Consider the following 21,617-nt stretch of genomic DNA (forward strand, 5'->3'; position numbering starts at 1 on the left):
AGTTATGTTTTCCTTAACATGGTAAATAATATCTATCTAAAATCAAGGTAAACTCTATAGGTAATATAGAAATGTTGGAAGTCTTTTAGTAACATAAACGATAAAGATGTTCATTATCCTCATTTATATTTTACAGAATTATAGGATTTCTACCTGTGGTCATTAGATAAGAAAATAGAATGAAGAAATAAATCATAGACAGAGGAAAAACATCAGTATTTACTAATTTTTTTGTGATTTACATAAAAAGCTTAGGGCAGGGAATCTATGAGGTCAAAACTATTTTCATAATAATGCTAAAATACTTTTTACTATATTATCCCAAACTAATCTTCCAGCCTAATGGAAGAGATAACTATTGCCAAGGAAAAATTAAAAAAAAAAGTGCTATAGTTTTATCAATATATGTGTTTGGTATACCAATCATATATCAATATGTGTGTCAGTTATGTGTCTAAGTAGCTCAACCACATTATACTCTAAAAAATTATTGAGAACTTACCCCCATCCCTATACCCAGCTTTTGCTTATGTGAATTGCGTCTAATGGAAATTAAAAATATTTTAGCATTATTATGAAAATAGTTTTGACCTCATAGATTCCCTGCTCTAAGCTTTTTAGGTTTACAAAGAGAAGCAAATGAACATAGTAACTTATAATGTTCAATAAATTCCCAAAGTGCATATATTAGAATAGGATTCACTATTCCACAAAAACAACTGTGAAAATTAGAAGGTAGCCTGAAAAATTAGGTTTAGATAATCATCTCACAACATCTAGCACAATAATCTCCAAATAGATTATTGGCCAGATGTTAAAAGTTCCATAACCAAATAAGAGGAATAAGGAAGAAGATGCCGTATACAAGTTTGTATAGGAGAAGTGGATCATAAGAAATAAAATGAACAGTTTTGATTTTGTAAAACTGAAGTTTTTGCATAAAATACGATCATCACAGTTAACATTAGAAGCAAAATAGTTAACTAGAAAAATATTTGCAGCAAGTTTCTCTGACTGCTGATAAATCAGCAAACTAAATAAGAATGTTAGCCATTCCCCAAAAGATAAATACATTATCAAAGTAGATGAAAAGGTAGTTTGCAAAGAAAGAAATCTAAGTTCCCAGTATCTATATGAAAAAAAAAGATTTAAATGACTAATAATTAGAGAGATACAAATTAAATTCATTTTTGCTTTGTAGCCATCAGATTGGCAAAGAGGATTTAAACCAATAGACAATTTTTAGAGAACCTGTGGAAGATAGTGACACTATTGCATTGTTGTTGGAGTTGTGAATTGATTCATTCATTTTTTGTGAACAATTTGGAATTACACCCCTAAAATCACAAAAGTGTACAGGCAACTTTGACCTAGAGATATCTCTAGTAGGCTTTTATTCCCCAAAAAACAAAGAAAGAAGAAAACTATCCATAAATACAAAAATATTTATAACAACTCTTTCAGTGATAAAGAACTGGAAATTAAGGGATTACTTATCAGAGAATCCCTGAATGAATATTGGTATTATCATGTTCTAAGAAATAACAAAGAGAATGGTTTCTTTAAAATTTGACAACATTTGAATGAACTGACATAGAGTAAGACAAGAATCAGGAAGACAGTTTATATGGTAACCGAAAGGAAAGCAATATAGAAGGATATTAGGTCTTTGCCAATGTAATAATGAGCCATAATTTCAGAGGACTGATGATGAAACAAATATGCCACTAAAATCTACTGTTAGGAAAATGATAGACTCATGATATGGAATGATATATACTATGAGATACATATATTTTCGAACTGGCAAATGTATGGATTTGTTTTCTTTCACTCTGTTTATTTGTTTTAAAACAAAGATAATGTTGTTTTTTCCTTTGGGGGAAGGGAGAAATAGAATACTATTAAAGTTAAAAGAAAAAAAAAAAAAGAAAAGAGGGCCATTGATTTGTAGTTTTTAAAATGCTATGAGCAAAGAAATCTTTAAAATTAAAAAAAAAATCAATTCCACGGACAAAGCTCTGAAGTCAGGCCCCAGTGGCTGCCAATGGAGAAATTAATTAAAGCCCTACTCACTTTTTTTTTTTTCCCTCTGAGGCCATTGGGGCTAAATGACTTGTCCAGGATCACACAGCTAGGAAGTATTTAGTGTCTGAGATCAGATTTCAACTCAGGTCCTCCTGACTTCAGGGCTAGTGTTCTATCTACTGTGCCACCTAGCTGTTCCCCTCTCCCCACTCATTTTTATATAAAATAAGAGCATTAGTGTATAAAATAGAGTATTAGTGCAGCCACCGAGAATCTTTTAATAAAAAGCATCATCTGCTGCAGATCATAAAAGAAATGCACAGGTATAACAGAAGGAGATTCTCAAAAGGAAATACAAGCAGGACAGAGTTGAAATTAATTTTTAGATTTAACAGACACTTAAAAAAGCAAATTATATATAACAAACTTACAATTTTATATTGTTATACTGTTCTATTTTGCATTTGGAATTAAAAAAAAAATTAGATAAAATATTAGCAAAGAGATTACTCCCCAGGATAAAATACTATGACCAAGTAGGATTTATACCAGGAATGCAGAGTTGGTTCAATATTAGGAAAACTATCAGCATAATCGACTATATCAATAACCAAACTAAAAAAAATCATATGAAAATATTTTTTTTTGACATTGGTGAAGTTAAGAATTTAATAAATGTATAATCTTTAGAGCACAATATTAATACTAAGTTTATAAATGCATATTTTGGTATTACCTGCATTTTAGTTTAGTAGTTAATTTCATGCCTTTTCTTGAAATAATTTTTTTAGATATTATGGACAATTAAACATCCTGTACTTTAAAAGCACTTTGAAATGTTGTTTCCATGGTCTAGATTAATATCCTTATTATAGAGATTATGTGATTTTTCTTTAGGAAAATTTAGAATAACTATGACACTAAAAGACTTTCAATTCCAAAAACATTATTGATCAGTTACTGTGTATAGGACATTTTTATTTTTTAATGTGGTGAGTTCCTTATCTTTCAGTCTGGTATGATCAGACATGGTTTTTATTTTTCCCTTCCTGTACTTTCTTCTCCCCTCCAGATCAAAAAGCTGGTCTATGTTTACCTGGTGCGATATGCTGAGGAGCAACAGGATCTGGCTCTCTTGTCTATCAGCACTTTTCAACGAGCTCTAAAAGTAAGTAATAGCACAGAATTGTTCTAGAGGAACAAGATGTTTGCACGTTGAAGGAAGTTACTATTTAGAAGAGAAGCTCTATAATTTATTTAATGTCAGAAGAGTGTCTTAAAAAACTTACAATTTTTTTGTCATGGTGAGTGAATTATATTCCCAAAGAATAGTTTATGGTCCCTCAGAATCTTTTCTCTTTGGGAGCCTGTGTGTAAGTTCTTACCTTCATGTCTATTTAAAAATTTTTAATAATGACTTTATTGTTCCCTACTACTATGTTGGTTGGTGGAAGAAGAAAATGGGACAGAATCCTTGCTTTTCTGACTCCTACTCTTTTCTAGGATGCAATTGCTAATAGGCATCTAAGGAAAAAAAACATAAAACATTGTACTAAATAGTTAAATTCTAGGAAATGAGGAAAAACAAATTTGTGCAGTAAAAATTGAAAAATTATAGAAAAAAGCATAAAAAACAAAACATGTCATTAAAATGAGTAATCTCACAAAAATCATTTAGTAAAATACTGAGGATTTTAAAATTTTTGTCCAGTCCTGTAATTTCACTGATTATGTGGTATTCCCAATGAATCAGACCTTTTCTGTAAATGATGACCAACAACTATTTTGCAATATGTAGTCTTAGCTACATGCACATAATAAAAAATTAAATCAGGTCATTTGTCCTTGGTCAGTCTGATGGTATTTGACCTCTGAAACTAGTAGTTGTGATTTTTAATCTTTGGTCTAAAGTTAGTGCTTTTAATTTATAGTTTGAGTAAAAATTTTAGTAAGAAACTGATGGATGTACCAAAAGAAATCTAAATATTAGGAATTTTTGTTTTTGAAGTTTAATTTTGATTTTAGAAGTAGGTAAAAGATATCGATAATGTGAATTCCTCAGTTATATGAATGACTAACTTTTTTTTGACACAAAATACCAGCTTTATGATTACTGTTTTGAAAATCTAGCATTTAAAGGCTTTATTATTAGATGGTGTAGAAACTGATTATAATGCTCTAGATTTTTCTTCATTGGGAAGACAGTTCTGATTTTTAAAAATGATTTTTTTTTGCATTTTATTGTAGTGAAGATTTTAGATGATGTAAATGATGAAATAAAGTTAATTTTTGTAGCTTAAAAAAATACTGTATCAGAAGTGCTACTTCAACCCATGTTTTAGATTTTGAGACTGGCTTTCTATTTTTCTATGTTGCTACTTCTTGATATTGAATGATAGCTATGCATATTTAAATAATTATTTTGTTTTTAGTTAGCTACTACCTTTCTATCATTAGTTTTCAAATCTTAATCAAAATTTATTTTATTCTTATGTTCCTTTTTAAAAAATATTATCTTATTGTGCCTTTTGGGCTAATGGACATATTAGCTTGAAAGACTACTCTGAAGCTTCATGAATCAAATTTTGATGAGCTCCTTCCATATTTGAAACTAAAAGAAAATGCCTTATAAGCCAACGTCTATCATATATTAACATTACATACTGTTTTAAAATGTATGTGATTTTAGATATTAATATTTTAGATTTTAGATATTAAAATATTTTGTGTTTTTAGGATCCTAATCAATTAATTCGTGCAAGTGCTTTGAGAGTCCTTTCCAGTATCAGAGTACCAATCATTGTTCCTATCATGATGCTTGCTATTAAAGAAGCTTCTGCTGATTTATCACCATATGTTAGAAAGAATGCTGCCCATGCAATACAAAAATTGTACAGGTAAGAGTCCAAAAGTTATGATAATAATGAAGAGGACATAATGTGGTATAGTTGCTGGAAAGTTGAATGTGAAGTCAAGAAGAAGTGATTTCATGTCATGCCATAAACACTTATTAATTATGTGACCATGTCCCATTTTCTTCACCTATAAGATCTATAATAAAGCCTATATCACTTTACAGGATCATTCTAAGTATCAGTTTACAAAATGAATGTAAAGAGCTTTCAAGCTTTAAAGTGTTTTATAAATATAAGTTTGTTGTTAGTAATTTCTTATAGAATGGTAAAGTAAACATTGAAAGCCTGCTTAATTAACATGTAATTAACGTCATCTCTTTTAATTAGATCACAGTTTTTCGGTTTTATTTGTATTAGAAAGCCATCTTATCCTGTGAACTTTGAGTTTCTTTAGGTGTGGTAAGAATTATACCTTTTTGTAACTTTAAGTAATGTTTGCTTATTCTTATTCTTTCTCTCCTTCAGAGTTGTTTTAGTTCGGTATTTTTTTCTTTCTGAAGTAAGCTAGGTTTCCCAGTTCCTATTTCCTTCAGTTTTTGTCTTGATATTGGGGATTGGTCCTTTTTATACTTGTTGATGAATCAACAACAAATTGTTTTTAAACTGTCATGTTACAGTGTTAGTTTATTAAAAATAATCAGTGACCTGCCATTTATGTAATATTTTATCTTATTTGAGTCTCATAGCAGCCATATAGAGGAGACAGGACAGATATTGTTTTCCTTTTAATAGATGAGTTAAATGAGACTCAAAAGTTGTAGCTTGCCCTGAATCACTGGTTAACAATCAGGAAAGCTAGCACTCCAATCTGTCCTTTCAGAATCCTGATTCTAGACTCTTTTTGCTGACCTACAATTAGGTCCTAAGTAAATAGCTATAAAGAAGAAATTAAATTTTATTTATTTAATGTTATTTATTTAATAACATTTTATTAAATATTAAATATTTATTTAATTCCATTTGGTAGGCAAATATAAATGAATTATGTATATATCCATGTGCTTTATATTTAATTTATTGTCAAAATTATTTCATTGTCAGACAATCAATAGGTTGAAGTCTAAATTTATAATGAAAAGGACTCTCTAGCACAAGGATTTCTGGGACTCCTTTCTCCCTTCAAAATTGATAAACACATTATTCTATACAAACAGGACAGTTTGGGAGAACTAACCAGATCATGATTTTTGTTTTATTCCTGAGAATAAGCTGGTTGAGAGTTCACATCACACATAATAATAGTGTTGATATTATTTATAATGATAGTAGTAATACTAAAAACAACTAATTACAGCTAGCATTTATAAGATACTTTTAAGTATTACAAAATAATTTACAAATATTATTTTTACTAGGAACTTTACTGAGAGGTAGATGCTATTATTATTTCCATTTTACAGGTAAGCAAAGTGAGGTGGAGAGATATTATTTAATATCTTGCATAAAGTCATACTGCAAGGAAGTGTCCATGGCAGGATTTGAACTCAGATCTTTCTGACTCTGGGTTTAGTGCTCTACCCACTGTACCACCTGGTGAAATACAGGTATTACAGGTTGAGTGCTTATCTTGATTGGAGAAATATACATCATCCATATTTCTTAAACTAAATATTTGGGTTCAAGCAGTGAGAACAGGTAAAGTTGGATAATAGAATTTCATTTACTTTTTTGGAATCATAGAAAGCTTAGCATTTTTCATTTTTCTTGAATTGGGTAAAATTCAAAATTGCCAAGGTGAACTTGGGACTTTTTCAGGGCCTGATTTTGTCCTGTGAACATAATCAGTTTAGTGATCAACAATTGCATTTAGTGGTTATTGTTATGTAGCTTCCTGAAATAGAACTAGATTCTTATGCTGAACTTCTATTAGATTGTAAACTTTTTGTGGACAAGGTTTATCTCAATTATTTTTATAATTCTAGTGTATGGCATAGTATGGTATTGCTTAACAAGTATCTGAATTAATGAATCTTTTATTTGGACAATAAGATAAGTGAGATGACAGATGATTATTTAATTTTGGGAGTTAAAAATGTCATTAATGTCTTATTTGCATATTTTAAGGGCCATTTCTCTTAGATACAATTCAATAAACATTTATCATGCGAGCTACGATGGCAGGATCTGTGGAAAATATGAAGATTAAACAAAACTCAGTTCCTGCCCTCATGGGAGCTATAATCTAATTCATAATTTCATGGATAAATGTGAAAGCCTTAACTAATTTCCTTAATAGTATTGCTACTTTAAAAGAAACTTTGAAGAGTAATATTTGTGTGCTCTTGACTGAGGAAAATTTCATTGTCTTCTCTTGACTCTATTCTTTGTTGTTCATTTCTTGCTTCTCTGATAGTTAAATTCATTTTGCTACTAAACTTTAACAGCAGAGAATCATGCATAATAATATGGACCAGAACAAGAAAACTATTTGATAAATATCGTTGAAATATTTTATTTCTTTTTGTGTTTAGCCTTGACCCAGAGCAAAAAGAAATGTTAATTGAAGTAATTGAAAAACTTCTGAAAGATAAAAGCACAGTAAGTAAGCTTTACTTAATAGAAATATCTTTGTATCTTAATAACAAATAACTATTCTCTGAAGTATTAGAAAGGATTTTTGTTATTCTTTAGTTTTTCTATTTTTAAACTTTTAAAAAATCTTCATAAAAAAAATCTCTTTTATTTATGTGCTAACAAACACTTTAATAAACTTCCTCCAAAGCGGATTCCTCAAAATAATTAAGCCAAAAAGCACCAACTTTTGTCATTTTATCTGAAATATCAGAATACTTTACATTTTAATAACCAACAATTTTGTTTTCAAAAATGTTAAATTAATAATTTTTGTATTTTAACTAAGAACTACATTTATTTTGCAATATACCCTTGACCCCATTTGAATGTTTTTTTTATAACAATAGAAGCACATCTTACTTGATAAGGATCTTAACAGCCTGTGCAACATTATGAGCTTGTAGCCCTTCATATTTCTACCTAAAGGAGGGCAGGATATTCCATCATATGTTCTCTAGGACTACGACTGGTCAGTAAACTAATCAAAGTTGAGATGCCATTTAGTAGGATTTTCATTTATATTTCAGCCGCTACATATGTTGTTCTCCTTGTTTGACTTATTTTACTTCAATCTCATTTCATATAGGCCTTTCTACTTTTTCAGAATTTCTCATATTTATCCTTTCTTAAGGCAAAACAATATTCCATTGTATTTTTATACCACTTTCCTTATACATTTCTTAGGTTTTGGATATTATTTTGTTTTCATTTCTTTGGTAATGCAAAAAAATTATTATTTTATATATGATATGTAGCATATCATATATCATATAAATTATACATAAAAATTATCTATTAATACTTGTGTCTGTTTTCTTTCTCTCTGAGATTCTTAGGGATATACTCATTAATAGGATTGCTCAGTCAAAGGGTAGAAAAAATCTAGTGATTTTTTTTTTTTTGCATGATTCCAAATTGTTTTCCAGACTGTTTGGAACAATTAAATCTTTTACCTTAGTTTATTAATATTACTTTTTATACTATACCTCCAAATGTGGATTGTCTTTAATCATTTTTTGCCAATTTGCTAGACCTGAAGCACAGCCAAAAAAAAAAAAAAATCGATTTAGTTGGGATTTTCCTTTTTAGCAACAATTGATTAAATTCTTACCATGTTTTAGGCACTGTGCTTATTAGGAGGATACCAGGAAAGGAAAAAAAAAAGTCCCTGCTCCCAAAGGAATGGTACAGTTCAATAGGAGATACAAAATGTAAATAACTAAGTACAAAGGAAGTAGATCCATAGAAGGTGAAAGTAATCTGAAAGGGTAAGGTAAGGGATTATTAAATGGAGGAGGTGGGAAAGGACTTCTACAAAATGTGGGATTAGAGCTGAATTTTGATGGAATTCATAGAGATGAAGAGACCAAAGAGAAGGGGTGGAGCATTCCAGCCATGGAGGATAGTGCAAAGATAGGAGAAAATCAATGATAGAGAGACAGCAAATAGGCCCAAATGGATGGCTTGTGGGATGCATGGAGACTGTGAGTAGTTGTTAAGAGGAAAAAGAGGAAGTGGTTATAATATGAAAATTCAAAATTCATGACTGAGACTTTTTTTATTTGATCCTGGAGATGGGAAGCCCCTGAAACTATTTGAGCAAGGTGGTGAGCAGGTTTTTTTTTTTTTTTTTTTTTGGTACTTAATGGTATTTACTTTTTTCCCAATCATATGTAAAAGATAGTTTTCAACATTCATTTTTTTGTACCTACATTTTAGAAAAATGATCTTATACGAGTAGAAGATAAATTGGAGTGGGGAAAGATTTGATCAGGGATACCAGGAGAGTGTTGATGTGGTATTTATATAGAATTACAGTAAAAGGGTCACAGGGCCTATATAAAAATATAATTAAGGTAGAAATGACAAAATTTGATAATTAAATGATTATGTAAGTTAAATAAAAATGAGGAACTGAGCATGATCCTGAAATTGTGGAGAGAATGATATTGTTCTTGACAGTATAAACCCATTCAAAATTGGAGAAAACTTTGACAGCAAATGATGAGTTGTGTTTTAGTTACATTGAATTTAAGATGTTCATAGGATATCCATTTCAGGAGGTCATAGAAGCAACAGGAGATAAGTAATTCAGTAGAGAGATTAGAAGTGAATATTTTAGGTTGGGAATCATGTATATACAAATGATTAATTGAATCGATGAAAAGGTAGAGGGTTCAGGATAGAGCCTCTAACCTGAAATAGAGGGTGTGACATGGATGAAAAGCTGTCAATAAAGACAAAGAAGAAGCAGTTGGAATTAAAGAAGGTAAAAGAATCCAAAGAATAGTGATAAAGAAAACTTGAGGAGGTAGGAGCTTTGAAAAGAATAAAATGATGGTATCAAATGCTGTGGAGAGATTAGACGAGATCAGGATTGAGAAAAAACAATCCAAGTTAGCAATTTAGACATCATTGGTAAAAGGAGAGGCTAGTTGAATAATGAGGTGAGAAACCTGCACAGAGTATAGAAGAAAGAAAGAGAGAGAGAAGAAAAGAAGTGGTACCAATTCTAGGTGATTTTCTCAAGGAGTTTAACCTTGAAAAAGAAGTGAGATTTATGACTAGCTATCAAGGATGGACAGATCAGGTGTGGGTTTTTAATTTTTTTTTATTTGTTTACCTTTTTTTTGCACTTAATAGTATTTTATTTTTTTCCAATCATATGTAAAGATGTTTTTCAACATTCATTTTTGTATAATTTTGAGTTTCAAATTTTTCTCTCTTCCCTCCCCCAAACAGCATGCAATCTGATAGAAGTTATACATGTATAATCATGCTATACAGATTTCCACATTAGTCATGATGTGAAAGAAGAATCAGAACAAAAGGGAAAACTATGACAAAGAAGAAACAAAGAAAAAAAGTGAAAATAATATTCTTCAATCTGCATTCAGACACCATAGTTCTTTCTCTGAATATGGATGGCATTTTCCATCATAAGTTTTTTGGAATTGTCTTGGATTTGTATTACTGAGCCGAACCAACTGTCATAGTTGATTATCATACAATGTTGTTACTGTGTACAACAATACTGTGTTCTGTTCCCTCAGCATCCGTTCGAGTCTTTCCAGATTTTTCTGAAATTATCCTTCTGATCATTTCTTATAGAACAATAATATTCCATAACATTCATATATTATCACTTATTCAAACATTCCTCAACTGATGGACATCCATTCAGTTTCTAGTTTCTAGCTATTACAAAAACATCTGCTACAAACATCTTTGCACATGTATATCCCTTTTCCTTCTTTAAGATCTCTTTGGGGTACAAACCCAGTAGAAACACTGCTGGGTCAAAGAGTATGCATAGTTTGATAGTCCTTTGGGCATAATTCTATACTTCTCTTCTGAATGGTTGGATCAGTTCACAATTTTATCAGCAATGTCTTAATGTCGTTTTTCCACATCCCCTTCAACATTCATCATTGTCTTTTTCTGTCATCTTAGCCAAGATTTGTGTAATGATATCTTAGAGTTGTCTTACTTTGTATTTCTCTGATAATAGTGATTTAGAACATTTTTTCATATGACTAGAAATGGTTTTAATTTCTTCATCAAAAAATTGTTCATATCCTTTGACACTTTATCATTTGGAGAATGGCTTGTATTCTTATAAATTTGAATCTGTTCCTTATATACTTTAGAAATAAGGCTTTTAGCAGAACTTTTGGATTAAAATTTTTTTCTCTACATTGGTTTTGTGTACAAAAATTTTTTAACTTAACATAATCAGAATTACCCATTTTGCATTCCATAATGTACTCTAGTTCCTTATTTAGCCACAAATTCTTTTCTTTTCCACAGATCTGAGAATTAGACTAAGCTTTGTTCTTTTAGTTTGTGTATAGTGTCACTCTTTATGTCTAAATCATGAACCCATTTCAATCTTATCTTGATATAAGGTATTAGATATGGGTCATTGGGAAGGATCACTTCTTCATCTAATCTGGGAGTGAAGGATAAATTTGAAGAAGAGCTCTGAGGAAGGGAGAATCTATTATTTAATAGTTTCTTTTAAAATATGAGACCTGGTCCTTGGCTAAGAGAATTAAGAGAGATGTAGGGTTCCCTGGGATAGTTGAGGGGAGATGAAAAAGTTTGGAATTCCTACTAAGAAAAGTGGGATTAGAGATCAAGTAGAAAAAAATGTAATGTTTTCTTGCTTCATTGAGGGCCCAATTGAGATTAAATACTATAAATTTATAGTGTGAACAGTCAGCATGATTTCATGAGTTCTTGAAGTTTTAGAGTTTTGTCCCTGGAAGTGAAATACACGGGCAATGGCAAGATCAAGGGTGTAAAAAATTAAAAAAATTTTGTACATAAAACCAATGTAGAGAAAAAAATGAGGTGGAATAGATGTGTATACACACACACACACACACACACACACACACACACACACACACAGACACACATTTCCTAGTTTGACAATAGCAGGAGGGAAAGACTGTGAGCCAGTTTTGCATCTACTGAAGATGGAAGAAGAATGTTCTGGGGAATCATTAAGTAATAATCAATCATATCTGGAGTGGCTAACTCATTTGGTTGATTGAGGAAGACTGAAAATATCTGAGGAAAATATTCTGACTTTCTCTCTTGACCAGTGAGTAAAGGATGAGAACAGAAATTTATCTAGTGTTGCAAAAACTGACAAGGACAGTGCTATTGTTAGGAGGGTACTATGTTTCAGTTAGGACTAGAAGATAGAAGAAATGAGAAGGAAAAAATTCAGGATAAAAGAAAGTTTGTAACTTTAGAAACTGGTATTCTAGATGACACAGTGGACAGAGTGAGAAAGTTGAAAGAGATATTAAAAATGGGGAGTATAATTGAAGTAGTTGTGTCTGAGGGAATGGCAAGACAAGTATGGAGAATGTGACTTATATACATCAGCCACTTCGGATTTAGGATGATATGAACATAAATATGAGAGTATGATAGCCATTGAACAGTGTATCTAGATAAAGTATAAGTGGTTGGACAAAAATGTTTGATGGTAGGGAATCCTGGTGATTGGTCTAGGATGTCTTTCTTATCTTGAAGAAATCCCTGGGGGGCAGGAGAGAGTGAAAATCTTGTTTCAAAATGAGCTTGGAGAATTCCTTGGGGTTGCGCCTATTGGGAAGGGGGAACAGTGACTTTTCCCTTCCCTCACCCCACTTTATATACAAGAGAGTTAGTTATTAGATTTGAAATAGTCTTTTTTAGGCCATTTGCATTTCTTTTTTTTAAAAACTATTTTTTCCTTAACCTGTGGTCACTCTCTATTGAAACATGATTCCTGGTCTTTTTATATTTGTTTCAATTCCCTCTTATTTTGGTTATTGCATTTTTATCAAAGATATTTGCAGCAATGAATTTCCCCTTATTAGATGATTTCTCAGTTTGTTCTGTTTGTATTATTGTTCATTCAAGAAATTTAAATATTTTTATTTGTACAGACATGAGGTTTCATTGGTATGAGGAGTTCCATGTTGAGAAAACTTCATCTATAAATTCAGATTAGCAATTATTCTACAACTTGAAAGTCCTCGAGAAATACTTCAGAGAGTAAACATCTAAGTGGTTTCGTCAGAATTGTATAGGTATTAAGAAGTGAGATTTGACATGTTATCCTTATTCTGAGGCTACCTTTTCATCCAGTATACCCCTTTAACTTTATATAATTAATAAAAGTGTCTTTTAACTTTTATGATCTCTTGTATCCTTCATTTGGATATTAATTAGTCCTCTAACTAGAGATCTGAAACCTTCTGTTTTCTTCTAATTGTTTTTCTGCGATGTGTCTTTTTATGTCTTTATTTTATTACATATGTATAATGACCATTAGAATGTGTAGTGATGATTTAAACCTATTTTCTTCTAAACCACTTGCTGATCTTTTCAGTAATCCTTGTCTAGCAAAATAGGCAATATATTGTATTTACAAAAGTAAATTTTTTGAAGTATCAACCTCCTTCAAAAAGGAAAATAGCCTGATATCTAAACCTGGGAGAAAGTGGAGAAAGAATAGCTGTAATAAATATAGATATAAAGATATTATAGTAAATTATACCAAAGAGGCTATTATGACAGCATTTTGAAATAATTATAACCTATCAGTTGATTGGAATTAAACCAGAAATTGAAGAATTAATTCAATATTAGGAAAATTACAAGTACATTAGCAAAGAATATATTGCAATATATTAAAAATGGTGTATATTATGGAAAGTTAGTATAACATAGTTAAAAAGCTGGCTTTAAGATCTGGTTTCAAGATTTGCCTCTGGTTTTATAGCTCTGGGCAAATCATCTAACCTCTCGTATTCTAAGCAATACTCAATAACTCTAAATTCAGAAAATGTATTAACCTGTATCAATAGATTGTTTCCTCACCTGGGTTCTTATACCAAATGAAATCTTAGATTTGTTACTTATCCATCATAAACACAATGATCATGTAGGATTTGTATCTAGAATTTGGGATTTGTTCAGTACCTATAAACTATAAACATAATCATATTTATAATAGGAACAGTAAAAATAATATTATTAAAACAATGTACCAAAATTGTTTTTTTGACAAAATGTACTTTTTTTTTTTTTTTTTTTTTTAAAGAATAAGCTACTTTTCAATCATTTATCACCTGTACTTTGCTGGAAGTGAATGGGGAGGAGAACAGAAGGACAAAGTAGACAATAAAGCTTTTGTGTTTCACATTGTAGGGAGGGAGGGAGCTAAACTTGAGTATGAGTCATTTGCTTAGAGGCCAGAAAGATAAGGAGTCCTGACAGTCCTTCCCTTCCCCCTTCTCTTCCTCTCTACTAAAGGAAAAAATAGGGAAAAGAGAAGAGGCAATATGTCCCAGCAGCAGATGTTATTTTCATCAGTAAATATTCTTCATTACCAAACCAGAGTAAGAGAGAGGAAGGTGGGGAGAAACTGGCATCTGCATTGCTGGGATTAAAGCATCAAATGAACCTTCAATGTCCATCTGCCTACCCTTACCCTGATTTTGTTTTTAAAACAATGAAATCGATTTTAAAATGATCTGTAGCCTTACTACCCAGAAGAAGGAAGGGAAGTATGGAGTATTCTTAATCCTGTAGATGTGGGTGGAACCAATATATCCTGGAGGGGACAAAGAATGGAAATACATAGGAATAACTAAACTTTTTTGTGCTAATAGTTTATATTTCCATCTGAAAATAAGAACTGTCATCTAAGAAGAAGAGATACCAGTCTTTCCATTAGGTCAAAAGTTAACTCAGGTATCTATAGAAATTCTAGCTATATGGTAGATAATGTGCAAATTTGGCCCTTTCTCCTCTCCTACTAATTAACTCCCTAGTGATTCCTTATTGCCTCTAGAATCCCATAGAGAATTTTCTGTTCATACCATTGGCCTCTTTTTTACTTTCCTGTCTTATTCAGATAAACTCTCTTCCACATATTGTATCATCCGGTGATGCTGGTTCTTCACACATGATACTCCATTCCTGTTCACTTTCTATTCCTCATGTCTGTAAGGCTTTTGCTTTTCCCCTTTCACTTTTGTCTCTTCACTTCCCAGACTTCCTTCAAGACTTGGTTCATATCCCACCTTTTGTAGGAGGCCTCATCCATCTCAGTGTGAGCTCCATGAGGCCAGTAATTATGGCATTTTTGCCTTTTTTTATATCGCAGGCCTTAGTATAGTGCCTAAGACATAGTAAGCCTTAATAAATGTTTGCTGAATGGCCTCGGTTACATTGAACTTTTGTGCTTTAAGTGATTGGGGTTTGAGTCTCTTGAACAAATTAAGATTTTGGCACAGTTTCATTGACTTTTAAAGGAAAGCAGTTGCTTACTTGGCAAATACTTTCCAGTCTCCTTAAGCCAGATCTGTACTTCGTCTTGTACTTGTTATAGGCTTTTTCTATAGGTATTGTGGGGTTTTTTTTCCTTCCATTAAACTATCCTTTAGATTCTTGATATAAGACCGACTTAGTCATATTGCAGAGCACCAGGCTTGAAGTCAGGAATATTCATTTTTGTGAGTTAAAGTTTATGCTCAGACACATAACTAGCTGTGTGACTCTGGATCGGTCACTAAATCCTATTTGCCTTATCCTTAGCCATAAAATGAGGTAGAAAAGGAAGTGGCAAACCACTCCAGTATCTTTGCCAAGAAAACTTTAAATGGGATCACAAAGGTCTGACATGACTGAACAATAATTACATTTCTGGTTCTTTGTTAACATAAAAAATAATTTGAGTTGAAGAGTTTGAGAAAGAATGATCAAATGGAAGCAGACCCAAGAGATAGTAATGTTATATAATCCAAAATAAAGAGAGTATTCAGGAAAAAAGGGATTGGCTGATGTGTTAGTAGTGATAAAGAAGACAGATACAAAGTGAACCACTAAAAAAATTGTATTTAGCATTTAAGAATTGTTAGTTTCCTTTGGAAAGTACAGATTTATTTGAATAGTAGGAGCAGAAGCCATATTTCAAGGAATTGACAGGTAAATGGAAGCCAAGGAAATGGATTCAGCAAGCATAGATCAGTATTTTTAGTTTATGAAAGGGTGATGGGAAAAAGCCGGAGAGGGTGAAGGTGTCAGGGTAAGGCATGCATTCATTCATTCATTCACTCACTTTTTTGAAACAGTGGGTGGAACCTGGGTATATGTGAAGGTACCATAAAGAGATCAAAGATGAGAGGGGAAAAAGGGAATTATCAACAACAGAAAAATGGGAGAGGATCAAAGACACCTCCTTTATGTGAGATCATTTACCCCATTTTACCTCTCTTTTCCCTTTTCCCAGTGCATTCCTTTTTCTCATTCCATAATTTTATTTTTTTAGATATCTCATTATATTCATCTCACACTCATGATCTCTCTCTCTCTCTATGTGTAGTCCTTCTAACTGCCCTAATAAAAATAGTTACAACTTAGTATCTTTCTGTTATGAGTTCAAATGTTGGAGTTCTTGTTCTTCTCAAAGCACAGCCGGTTTAGAGGCTTAGAGCCCTCCGAATATCTCCAAATCCAAAGGTTCTGTCCTTCAGCCTCTGCCTCTGCTTTCTTCAGCCTCCAACCAACACAGAGATGGAATGTCTCTCTTGTATCCTTCTGGGGAGCCCAGGCACCAACTACAGTGGTGTGAGATGAAGATGAATCTGGTTGTCCACTGAACTCTCCACTCGTAGCTTCTTCCTCTGTAAACTCTTCGTCTGCCACCAGCCAGCCAAGAGGAAAAAATGTATTCTGGAATGGCTGTCTCGCCTTATATGTGAATCTTCTGAGAGAATGGGATTATGGGTTTTCTCCCATAGTGCTCTCTGGCCCAAAGAGCTTTAAGGGAGGTGTGGACTCCCTTGAAGTTAGAAAGTTTACTTTGTGAAGCTGGCATACTTGTGAACTCCAATGAGTAAAGGTGTGAACACAAGCCTTGTATTAATTAGTTCTACTTAGTACCTTGTTTCAGGTTCTGGCCAAAATCTTCTTGTAAGATTAGATCAACTCTAATTAGTTAGCAGTTAGTAAGGATTCCAACATCTTTCTGTGTAGGGATGTGTTTAATCTTGTTAGATAACTTACATTTTTTCTTTTCTGTTTATCTTTTTTTTCTGTTTGTCTCTAGTCTTTTTACCAGGAAGGTTTGAAAGTCTCTTATTTCATTGAATATCCTTTCTTTCCTGCAAGATTATGCTTGGTTTTTGTTGAGTAATTGATTTTCTTAGTTGTGTTCTGTCCCTTTGACTAACAGAATGTCATATTCCAAGCTTTCTGATTCGGTAATATAGAAATGAATTCTTTCATTTACTATTTTATCCTCTGGTTCTAGGACATCTAGGGCAGTTTTCCTTGCTAACTTCTTGTGTGGGTGGTGGGAGTATAGGCGTCTGGTCTTTGGCTTTCTACATAGAAGCCTCTAGACCTGGTCCCCTACAGCCACACTAGGGTGACTTATCCTAGTTTAGTTGGCTGAGCTGGGGCTTTTGGGCTTGCTGGCCCTGACTGTTAGTCTGCAAGACTGGAAACCTCACAGTTGGCTCCCTCTCCTGCTGAACTAAGACCATGAGACCTTGGTTGTTAGGGCTCCCAATGATTTGCCCAGACAATACCCATACTGTGTTTAATCCTACTTTTATTCAAGTGAGACAGATCTTTCCAGAAGATCTTCTAAGTTATCTTGTCACCCCATCCTTTTGGGGGTTCTTTTGCTTTAGAGTTCATAGTTGTTTCATGGGAAATTGGGGAGAACTCCAATGCTTCCTTTCTTTTCTCTGCCATCTTGGCTTTGTTAAAAAAAAAAAAAAAAGGTTTATTTTTCAGATTTCAGCATTCAGTTAGAGGGACACTCTATAAAACTTGTCCAGTGGTATATATATCTGGGGTAGATGGTGTGGATAGTAAGTTGGGTTCAGAGTTGAACCTGAAGAGTAAAGTGGGCCAGATTGTTTCTAGGATGTTGCAAAGCTCTTTTACTGAAAAAAAAAAAATCGATTTTATTTGTTTTGAAACTAATATTTCCCTCCAATTACATGTAAAATGAAATGTTAAAAATTTGTGTTCCATATTTTCTCCCTTTCTGTTTCCTTCCTTTCTCTAATCTCTCCCTGAGACAGTAAGCAATTTGATATAAAGTATATATATATATATATATACAATCATAAAACATCTCCATATCAGTCATTTTGTGGGGGAAAACTTGGAACATGCAGTATTCTATGACTGTGTACAGTGTTCTCCTGATTCTGTTTACTTCACTTCACTTAGTATCATTTTGTGTATGTCTTTTCAGGGTTTTCTGAAATGGAAGATTGACTTTTCCCCACATCCTCTCCAACAATGACCATTTTCCTTTTCTGTCATATTAACAATCTTACAGGTTTAAGGTGATACTTCACAGTTCAATTTGCATTTTTCTAATTAATACTGATAGCATTTTTTTCTGATAGCATTGATTTTTTTGTTTGAAAACTAAGGCCTATTTTTAAAATGCTAACTTTTTCTGTGTTTCTATGATAGTGATTCATGGAATACAACAGCCTCCTAAGAACCTAATATATGTATCATACAAGAGGTAATAGATAGTATAAGCAGGTGGGTTCAATGAAGCATCAAGAAACTTTAAAGAGTAGAAATAAAAGATAGTATCAAGGAATTTGTGGCAGAAAGGAGATGCAGCTTGGTCACAGCAAAACTAAGAATGGCTAGCCAAAATCCTCCATTGTTACCCTCCTGGTGTTGGGGGAAAGCTGGAAAGGCCTCCAGTAGTTTGGTGTACTTTGGGTAAACATGAATGAGTTTTAATTTGTATAATTAGAAGGCTTTTCTGAATTAAAATAACATCCTCATGTATAAGTGGGAGGATTGGGGTGAAGAGTCAAGTAGACCCAAGTACATATTAGAGGAAATTTATTTTAATTTTATCTAAATTGTTTTCATTTTGTTTTTAGTACAAATAAAATGTTTAATTTTGTTTATTAAGTTAATCGATTTAAAAGAATAGTCTTTTTTGATGATGTTAAAATGTTATATGGTTTTCTATTGCTAAAAATGAATATTTGAATGAGCTAGGAATTTTGTTTAGTGGTTAAGGGGAGTATCAGTGGGAGGCTGATAGCATTTAAAAAAACAATCCATGAATAGTTTTTCTTGTTTCTAAGGCTTCCTTTTGGGGAGTAAAAAAATAGTTTAATGACGTAGTTGATAAGATCCTCATAAATAGGGACCAGAGTAGAGAAATACATTTACAAATGTTAGACATACAAAGCTCTTACTCTTCTTACTCCAAATACTCTAAATAGTGGGCAGCAGTGCCCAGTCTCATTTTTATGGTAAGGAGCTAGCATGAACTACTTTTATTCTTTGTTGTTGGAGGTCAAATGTTTTTTTAAAAAAAGAATGGTACTGAATGATCAAAAGAATGGATTTATCTAATTAAAAGTTTAAAAACAAGCATCCAAATTGTAGAGAAGTTCTTAAAGTCCATGAATATTAAGAAAAATTATTTTATTGTGAAAAAAAATTTTTTGTGAGCCTATTTATTTTAATTTATGCTTCTAAGGACATTATTTTCAGAAGGGGTCTGTGGGCTTCATTAGACTGGGGTGTGTGTGGTGGAGAAGTTTTAGGGAAGAGGTAATGATACAAAAGATGAGGAATCCTCTGCCTTGAGCATAGGTGACCTAGGATAGGAAATTATCAATAGCTTGCAAGTTTTTCCACAATGAATATTTTATTGCTAAGAATTTGTACAAATTTCTTAGAGGGGATTTGAAAAGATAATTTAGCTGTGAGTTAAGGAGACATGGTGTCCAAAAGATTGTGGTAATTATTACATTATATTTGTTTTTTCAAAGTTTTATTGATTTAAAAAAAATTCTGTCCTTTTCTAAATGTCTTCTCTCCCATCTTCATTTAGAACAAATAAGTAGAGTTAAGAAAACCAACATATTGGTTACTTCTGACAGTGTATTTTAACATCTGAACCTATCATCCATTACCTCTTTGATGAGAAGCAGGATATATATCATAATTATTCTGACATCAGTAATCTGAATTCATTGTTGTTTATCTTTGCATTGTTTTCATAATCATGCTAATTCATCTCTTCTTGCTGTATCAGTTCATGCAGCTCTTCTTACATTTCTTTTTGTTTTTTTTATTTATTATTATCTAATTTATTTCTAATGAATTTAGAGTAAAAAGTTTCAGTCATTTGTAATTTTCTAAGGATAACATTATTCTTACAAATTCAGTGATTTTAAAGACACTAATATCTATTTTAATTTGGGGCAGGGGGCAGAGAAAGAATTTGTTTCAAATGTTCTATTCCTTCCTTTTATTATTCTTACAGATATTTAATGAGTATATCAAAGTTTTAGTCAAAGTATGTGGGTAAGACATGATTTTTGTAAGTTATTGATTTAATGTTGGTAAAAAAGCTTCACTATTCTGGTGTGTGTGTGGGAAACCAACCTTAGTTTGTGCAGATGTTTTATTGTGATAGATCTATTATCCAGCTATTAGAAGATAAATGACTGATCTTTCCTATTTTCCATGCCTTCAGAAAATTGAAATAAGAAGGGGAATATCATTTGGGCTGTATGATTAGGGCAGGTGGGATGGCCATTAATTTAAGAGAAGGAAATCTTGGCAGCATTGGCCAACTTATACCATATTATCAATCAAACCTTGATGCACTTCTTGTGATGACCCAGCACTCTCAGGTTTTTGCAGCGTTAATTAGAATTCATGACAAAATAGATGCAAGGAAACGTTTTGTACCCTTCATAATTTTATAGAAAATTTATTGTTATTAGAGGAACCATTTGCTTAGTGTGATTTTTTTCATTACCAGCTTGTCAACTAGCATAGATAATCTAGAGAAAATATGAACTCCATAGATTGGGTGTCACTTTTGTTGATGGTTCATGTAGTTTACCTTGGAGCGCAGCTAATGGCTGAAGTTCATAGCAACAGCACAGAAAAACGTGGCAACCAGTGGAAGACAAATGAACCATGTTTATTGCTTTAATATAAAAAATACATAAATGGAAAGCTGCATTTGAATTTGATGAGCTCATTGCTAGTTTTGTTGTAGTGATTTATTTTCTCCCTTATACAAAAAGCTACTATTGATACAGTGAGATGGAAATTAACTGTCTTTATTTTGGAAACCAATATTTTTTGGTTTTAAAATCTGAGTGGATCATTTTGTTTTAATTCCACATGTTTTATGGAATATTGAACATTTAATAAACTTCAATTATCAACTATTTTTCTAGAATTTAGATATAGGTTCAAACTCTTAAGACAATAATAGAATGAATTCTATCAAATGGTCAGTTGTAGCTTTTAAAATGTTCTATTTGCATTTTCTTTTTTGAAATTAGATTTTACCAGTGACAAAATAAAAGTTTTTTTTCCTTCTTAGCTTTTGGCAATAGTGTTTTTTTAATTAAATTCTTTAAAATTTTATGGATTCTTTCATAGCCATTTCAAATTGAATGGCATATGGTAGCCAGGTATGCTTATTATTTTACTTTTTACTGTTGTATTATATAAAAGATACATTAATTTTACTTGCAGGTCAAGTAAAAATTACTC

At 32.0% G+C, this 21,617-nt stretch overlaps 1 protein-coding gene across 4 annotated transcripts in view; it reads left to right on the forward strand.

Moving 5' to 3' along the window:
- AP3B1 (adaptor related protein complex 3 subunit beta 1) overlaps positions 1-21,617 on the forward strand; it is a 320,898-nt gene that overhangs the window by 101,976 nt on the left and 197,305 nt on the right. For all 4 annotated transcript variants that reach the window (XM_051991812.1, XM_051991813.1, XM_051991814.1 and 1 more), the window contains exons 4-6: positions 3,101-3,196; positions 4,765-4,925; positions 7,415-7,481. In XM_051991812.1, coding sequence (XP_051847772.1) covers positions 3,101-3,196; positions 4,765-4,925; positions 7,415-7,481 — 324 coding nt within the window. The remainder of the gene's footprint in view (positions 1-3,100; positions 3,197-4,764; positions 4,926-7,414; positions 7,482-21,617) is intronic.

The sequence above is a fragment of the Antechinus flavipes genome, chromosome 1, assembly GCF_016432865.1.
Source record: "Antechinus flavipes isolate AdamAnt ecotype Samford, QLD, Australia chromosome 1, AdamAnt_v2, whole genome shotgun sequence".
NCBI classification, from domain to species: domain Eukaryota; kingdom Metazoa; phylum Chordata; class Mammalia; order Dasyuromorphia; family Dasyuridae; genus Antechinus; species Antechinus flavipes.